The 7,896-nt window shown below is 37.6% G+C and overlaps 1 protein-coding gene across 1 annotated transcript; it reads right to left on the minus strand.

The window, feature by feature from the left end:
- Positions 1 to 890: 890 nt before the first annotated feature.
- VAR3 (zinc finger (Ran-binding) family protein) lies at positions 891 to 7,595 on the minus strand. The gene is made up of 5 exons (XM_039048139.2): positions 7,009 to 7,595; positions 6,769 to 6,886; positions 3,065 to 3,342; positions 2,809 to 2,907; positions 891 to 2,709 (listed from the first exon to the last, which is right to left on the minus strand). The coding sequence occupies exons 1-5, from the start codon at positions 7,440 to 7,442 to the stop codon at positions 1,089 to 1,091; spliced, it is 2,550 nt and encodes an 849-aa protein (XP_038904067.1). The 5' UTR covers positions 7,443 to 7,595; the 3' UTR covers positions 891 to 1,088.
- Positions 7,596 to 7,896: the final 301 nt, after the last annotated feature.

The raw sequence follows: 7,896 nt of genomic DNA on the forward strand, positions 1-7,896 counted from the left end.
AACGGCAAATGTCACTAATATTGACATAATATAAGTAATGAATATTTTAACTTATTTAAAATTGATAAAATGTTTATTTATTAATTTAAATATTTTTAAAAAAATTTATTTAGTTAAAACACCATTTACATTCAAATGACCAATCTTAATCCTATACTTTCAATAAATGGAGAGATTAAAATAAATAAATAAATAAATAAAAATAAAAAAAAAAACTATTTATACGAAATAACAAAATTTTAATCTTTTTATAGAGACCGGTAGATATTTTCATAAAATTAAGACGTGGACATCGAATCACAAATTTATACTTTTTTTCAATTGAAAGATTAATAACAATAAAGCTTGGAATAAGAACGAATTCATGGGACAATGTTCTACCCACTTCTAAAATTTGATCTTGAATTTTGTGCTCCAAAATGAAGCACAACATTTCTAGATACTTCTTAAAACAGAGTTGACACTAATGACCTAACACCAGCAGCAGTCATTTCAGCCCTCTCTTACTCCTCTTTTTTTTTCTTTTTTTTTTTGTCTTTTTTGAAAAAAATTTAGCCATTTCTTTCGGTTTATTAATTTGAAAGTTAATTCATAATTAAAATTACTCTATATTTTATCAGTGCTTGCCAATATTTTTCCACTAACCTATTTTTTTCAATTTTAGTACATCATAAAGGTTTCAATTTTAGTACATCATAATCATTAAGTTCATTTCCTTCTCTTCTTCCATACAAGCAAGATAAATATACAAAAATCTAGAAGATCCAGAAAAACTACTAACAATCCAAAGAGATGCCACTTGCCACTGGATTTGCCTACAAGACCAGATCATCTGCACACAATCCACTACAGATGAAAGAAACCTAATGAGACATGTATTCACAAGTAGCTGAAGCATAACAGATATCCATTATATGGTTTAACTATTATTGAATTCAATATCAATTTAATCACTAATGTAGTGTAATCAAAGATTTTAAATTATAAAACCCATATTTGAAGTTACTTTCTTTTTTACAATGTAGAATAAACCAACACCAATACTCTTAGTTTATGAAAGAAGATAAAATGCCGTTGGGTGTTCTTAGTTAACTGCCATCATTCTCTCTTTTTGGTGGGTCTGAACTAACAATGGGCAGATTTCTTCTGTATTGAGGCGATGTCAACCTTCTTTCCAATGGTGTTTTCCTCTTGCTGACCACGAACCTGTTGACACCTTGGCGCATCGGCATGATTGATGGAAAATCTTCATCGGGAATTTGACTTAGTTCGGAGATGTCCTTGATTTGAGCAACGCGACGGAACCATCTCTGAGCTTTAGCTTCCTCTGACATGTCCAATGGATCTGGTTCAGTAACTGCTGAACCCTCCAAACTCTTTCCACTCCATTTCTCTCTCATGTTCTTCTGCACCTCAGATGCGGATGGATTCCCTGCCACACTGGTGTTGTTATTGGCCACTTTTTCAACATAATTACTACTTGAAGCTTCATTGTTCCAACTTGAATTCCCTGCACGAAGTTCTGAGTTGGACCTACTTGTTTGAGTTTTTTGGTTATCAGACTGTTGAGCATTATTTCTATCATCGACTTCAATTCTAGAATTGTTCGAATGTGCTTCAGTCACTTTACTATTTGAGTCATCTGAAGAAGGCTTATCTTTTTTCGCGAAGTAGTCTGGTGGGAAAGGAACGAAGGGGACAAAGTTAGAACTGCCAGATTGCTCCATAGTTGAACGTCTTTTATACGCTGGAGACGTTAAAGAGCGGTCTTTCTTTTTACTGACTACAAATCTATTTTCTCCCTTGCGCATCGGCATGATCTCAGGGAAGTCTTCATTAGATATTGCACTAGTAAGATCTGTCACATTGTGCAGTTCCGCAACCCTTTTAAACCATCTCTCAGATTTTTCAGCTTCTTCCTTCCCTTCATTGGTTTTCTCAATCTGATTTAGCGTTGAAGGAATATCTCCTACTTCGTTCAATCCATTGCTCTGAGAAGCACTACTTGTCCACTCATTAGAGCCCGATGAGAGGGATCTGTTATTATCAGTATCAACTACCTCACTCTCCATGCTTGAATTCTTAGGTTTTTTTGCAAACATATCTGGAGGCAATGGAACAAATGGAACATAACTGGAATTACTTCCTTTCAAGGATTCGTACTGTGAAGAACCTGAACTGGATAACGAAGTCTTATTGGTACCAGTCCCTTGTTCCTTTCCGACATTCATGGATTCAGAATTAGTGGATGTACGACCGAGAATGTCATCCAAACTTCGACTTATTGTTTTGTCCAGAGAATTGTTAGCAGCAGAAAGTTCACTGCTGGTATTTTCTGGAACTCCATCGTTGCCTAAGTTTCTTCTGTATTGAGCATTAGCCAACCTCCTCTCCAGAGGTGTCTTCCTCGTGCTCACAACAAATCTGTTAACTCCTTTTCTCAATGGCATTATTTCAGGGAAATCTTCATCTGTTATCGAGGAGCCCGAATCAGACGTACTGTCCAGCTGAGAAATCTTACCAAACCAGCGCTGAGCTTTCTCTTCATTTGCAGCCAACTTACTATCAATGTCGATCTTAGTTGCACAACTTCCATTGTCATCCCCTAGACCAGAATTCATGTTAATGGTACTGACAAATGGAGCCCCTGGCCTTTTGCAATCACACCGTAGGCACACTGTATTCCTCCCATAATTGAGAAAATCACATCTGCCAAAGTAATCAGAACATAAGGTTTCATTTAGTCATTCAAAACAAAGGGAATGGAAAGATATATCAAGTCTGAGATTGTAGAGAATCACTCCGTACTGAGGGCATTCCCATTCTCCACCAATCAGCTGTCGCTTTGGCCGTGCCTCATCACATTCAAGGCATTTTACATTTCTTGCGAAGTTCATGAAACTACATCTGCATTCACAAATATCCATGTTAGATATTATGAGATTGACGATAGTTATTTTTAGGTTCACAGATATTATCAGAAATGTCATTGCATTGGTGGTCATTGTCACAAATAAATAAATATCACTTCATAAATCATTGTCACAAATAAATAAATATCTACCTCGGACAAATCCAGTCGCCTCTTTTCATTTCAATTTTTGGCCCGTAAAGCCCTCGTGATTGCCCATATTTGTCAGAAAACTGATTAGCCATCTCCAAAGGCTTCGGATCTGGATTGCTAAAACAGAGCTTGCATATTTCACGTAACAGATTCCTCATAGATGATTCTACCATATCTCTACTGTACAGATTACTTTCTGAAGAAACAGTTGGGTTCCTTGCATAGCTTAAGATAAATTTGAATAAATCAATTGTTCGTGCCTTATCGTGATCCGAAACCTACCAATGGTGATAGTACAAGGAGAATATTGTAAACTGTTAGCACTCGTGACATGAATTCAGGGCTGGAATAAATGAAGTAAAAATGGAAATAACAATTCTTCGAAATGAAATAATTAATCCATTGCTATTTAACCAGTACAAAGTTGCACATTTTAAACAATGAAGTTAAAAATAATAAACTAATCATCGGATACAAAGGATGTGACGCTAAAAAAAACAATAAGAAATAAAAAGGCACAACTCATTTCCTCTGTGTGCTTCCCAACCATATTTTTTTGCCTCAGCAAAAAGCTTTTTTACCATGGGAAGGTATCCTTATCCCCCATCCCAAGGCCTGGGGGTTTAAGAAATGTTCCAAGTAGTTATCAGAGTAATATAGAGGGTGCTATCCTAAAGTTCGCTAATATCATAGAGTGTATAAGTTCAACAGGTTTCTTCAATACCGTCAAATTTCTCACAGAGTTCACATCATGGCCTTTCTTTTCAAGGGCAATTATTTGCAGTACCTTAGTAAAGTTATCATTATTTAACTAAGTCGGAGTTCATATTCAACTTTCTTCATCTTTCACCCTTCTTCGATTCTTATTTTTTTTATAAGAAACAAATTTCATTAATGTATGAAATTTACAAAAGGTGAGCAAGAGGCCCGATTCAATGGAGTTATAGAAGACTTCTCCAATGGGTCAAAAGAGATGTAAGATCATATGAATTGAAAAAAGATGTACATTTGCACCTTTTCATTGAAGAGGCGGTTGTTCCTCTCCTTCCACATTGTCCATAAGAAAGCATGAATCATGTGTGACCACATATACCTTTCTTCAATTCTCTTTTCATAAAATAACTCATGTTGGGTAGGGGCTTGATCGCTATTGTCCATCTTTCAAACTTTATCCAGACTTTTATCAAGGTGAAGAAGGAATTTGAACTTTCAATATCTTTTTGAACGATAAAACATCATTGGTGCACTCTATATTATTATTTCCATAGACACCTAGTTGTTTCACTGCCAGGTGACCATGTCTCCTTACATCCGGTCAATAACCTCCTCTAGTTTCAAAAGATACAAACTGCAGAGGTATTCTCTAGTCTAAGATGTTTTCCTATTTTCATCCCAAATTTCCTATGCTACCGAATATAATAGAAGGGGTAGAAACTTCCAGCCTATCTCGGTGTTATAGAATTGGTTAATCAAAGGCATTACAATGTTATCCTCCAATTTCGACATCCTATACCAGGGATTAGGAATGGCTCATTTTGTATTCGTTCCAATAATGTAGTCGCTCTTTCTCTTCTTGCAAACAAACATTATAACTACTTGTTGTGGCCATGATAGATAATTGCATCCATTAAGCTTGTGGCTAGCAATATGAGATTCCACAACCCAACATGGCTTGTAGCACTAGTCCATGAGCTAGGTGATAACTGGCAGAAATGACAATTATTATAAGCCTTTTATTTAGAACTAGGAGGACTAATAAGTAGAAAATGCGGTGATAATACTTAGAATATGCGAAAAATTGAATTTTGCGTCGATTAGCACCTAAATCCTCACCGACCCCAATATTATGTATTACTCCGTGCCAAAGTGTCTATTTTTGTAGCTATCGCAGGAATCAAACGCATGCATTGGAAATAAGCAATCGCAGACAAACGCATGTGCTGAAGCCAGATGACCGCAAAGACAAACACATGCGCTGAAAACCGAGCTATTGCATAGACGAATGCATGCGGTGATCGAATGCGTCCATCGCATGGAAGTTGCGGTGATCAATTGGACATTGCGGCCACGGAATGACTACCATAATAGAAGAACGATCGGAAGATGGGTAGAACGCGTTGATACTTCAGTTGAATCAAGCTCGGACGCATATCTTGGGAGTATCAACAAGATAAGACGATGTGACATTGCCTATACCGCGACAAAGGCAGCAGTGAGACATAATGCAATCATGATAGTTGTCGGCGTTTAAACCCTATAAATAGCCCTTTCGACCTTCATTTCAAAGTATCCGAACTTCTGCTTCAAGGCAGAGGTTTGTGATCACAAATAAGAGCTTGAGCAAGATTTTCAGTGAGAATTCTTCACCTCCACAAACCATACCGAGTGATGACCAGAGCTTTCGCCGGAGATAAAGCTCGAGGGAGACATCTCCACCATTCATCCTTGACACCACCGGCAGCTTTGACGCAGAGTCCTTCATTTCTCTTCTATCCTCGGTATTGTATTACATTTTAGCTTAAGATATTAAGACATTTTGTAATCAATGCATCTCTTGATTCCTTCAATGTCATCTTCTTCATCATCTTTATCTTTATCATCATTTACCTTCATCGTTTATTTATCAAAGACGATCGCATACTTAATCGTGTAACCTAGAGATAGGACGCATGTAGCAACCCACCGAGAGGTGTGCGTTGTGCGAGTATAGTGAGTTAATCCTTGTTGCTTGGTAAAAGGCTGTAGCAACGCTTGTCTATGGGTTGTTGTATTGCTTGTCTATAAGTTAAATAGTCGCGTCTAACTGCCTGAGAAGGTAAGAGATGGAACACACTAAAGCAAAGTATGCATTTTTCCTAGAGATAGGCACAATCTTATGTTCGACGCAACCATGCACTATAGAGATATAGTCATGCGGTTGACCACCGAGAGGTGTGCAATGTGTTAGTGTGACGAGCTAAGATTACTCGAGCGATTTAAGATAATAAACATCACTATGCGTTAATGGTTGTTGTATATCTATCTATTCTCATCGCAAGTCTTCTATTCCTCAATCTGTTTAGATAGGAGTAGGAGTAGTGTGTAAATCCATTAAACTTTTTCTTTTCATTTTTCTTTTCATCGCCTCAAACACAATGCTTCACAAGCATTATTGAGTGACAAGTCCCTGTGTTCGACCTCGGATTACCCGAGAAACTTGCGTTCGCGTTATACTTGGCGCGAGCGTAAGAAAACTTGTGATAGGAACGCATGGTCATTGCACACTAGATTAACACATTTTCATTGACCTCTGACGCATGGGTGTAAACGCATAGCTTAAGTCATGTCTAACGCATGATTGCATACGCAACCCTATCCCTAATTCTCCTTTCAACACTAGGGGTGCAGTCTGGTATTTGGTGGAGCCACCGAGCATCAAGGAACCAAGTGTGCTTTAGTCTTATATGTAAATTAGTCACTTAGCCAATATCAACCAACCAGGTGCTAACAACCCACAACATTGTTTTGCCCTTACCCCTGGAGATCAAAAGTACACTCTAAAATGCTTTCGAAGAATAAACACTAGAAGCTCGTTAAAACAAGTTGTTTCCTTCATTAACAAGCACTAAGTTCATCAGTACGCCAACAAAATTGACAGCAATTACAGTTAACATAAAGAGATATTATGAAGAATTATCAGATACTAATCCGGAATCCATACTCACCTGAGTTCCGTCGCCTCGTAAAAACAACTTCATCTTCCTCAATGAAGCATCCCCATCTCTGAACAGACATGGGCTCACACTTTCAACCAAGACCTCAATATCCCTCCTAGGAAGCAATCTGCCTCAACAATTAAAATTAAAATTAATTTTTTTAAAAGAAAAAGGTTAAGGACCAATTATATACTTGCTTTCAACAACCCGATGGAGTTAAATTCAAGGTAAGCAGAGCACAAAACGAACCCTAAAAGATGTTCTCGCTCGATGGAAAAAGCGAAACAAGCATTAGCCGCATTCACAAACTCAGCCGGCAGCTTCTGATCAGCGACGAGCTCAATTCCAGAATCCCAACGACCGAAGTAGCCACCGGCGTTGAGGCTCCCGAGGAACTGGGACCATTCCCGCCAAGTAGAAGAATCCGGAGAAAACAGGCCACTGGCGGACCCCGAGTCTTCAAAATTCCCGAAATCGTCCCCAAGAGTGGAGATTTGGGAATGAACATGGCGAGAGGCTCTAATTGGGTTAAAGGAAGAGGATAAGTTTCTGGCGCTGGGCTGAATAGAAGATTGGAAGAACTTATGGTAATGAGAGGCGAGACGGAGAAAGGAAGGGCGGCGGTGGTGAATGAGAGGAAGAGGACCGGAAAGGAGAACGAAGAACCTAGTGGCTCCGCCCATTGCGGCGGAGAGAGCCGGTGAGTGTAATCAGAGTTTAAACCCTACGGTGAAGTGAACATTGACGAGAGTGAGTTTCGCATTTAAGTCCAATGCGGTTGATAATTCTACATTATTTGGAATCTTGGATTGGGGTTAATTACAAAATGAGTCCATAACTCGTCTATTTGATCTTATAATTTTTAAAATTTTAAATTTACCCTTTTAAATCTTGAGCTTTGATAATTTTTAAAATTTACAGATGTAGATTTATTGAACACAAAATTGATATTTAAATTTTATTAGACAAAAGTTTTTTAAAAATAAAATATATCTTTTGTCTCCAAAATTTAAAGTTAGTATTTATTTGGTATCTTAATTTCAAAAGATACTCTTTAATTTCTAAAGTTTGAAAAGTAGTTCTAAATGGCATTTGAGTCGACCTTACTATTAGTTGACTAACGGAAGAAAAATAACA

This window comes from Benincasa hispida, chromosome 11 (genome assembly GCF_027475165.1).
Source record: "Benincasa hispida cultivar pf3 chromosome 11, pf3_genome.v1.1, whole genome shotgun sequence".
Lineage (NCBI taxonomy): Eukaryota > Viridiplantae > Streptophyta > Magnoliopsida > Cucurbitales > Cucurbitaceae > Benincasa > Benincasa hispida.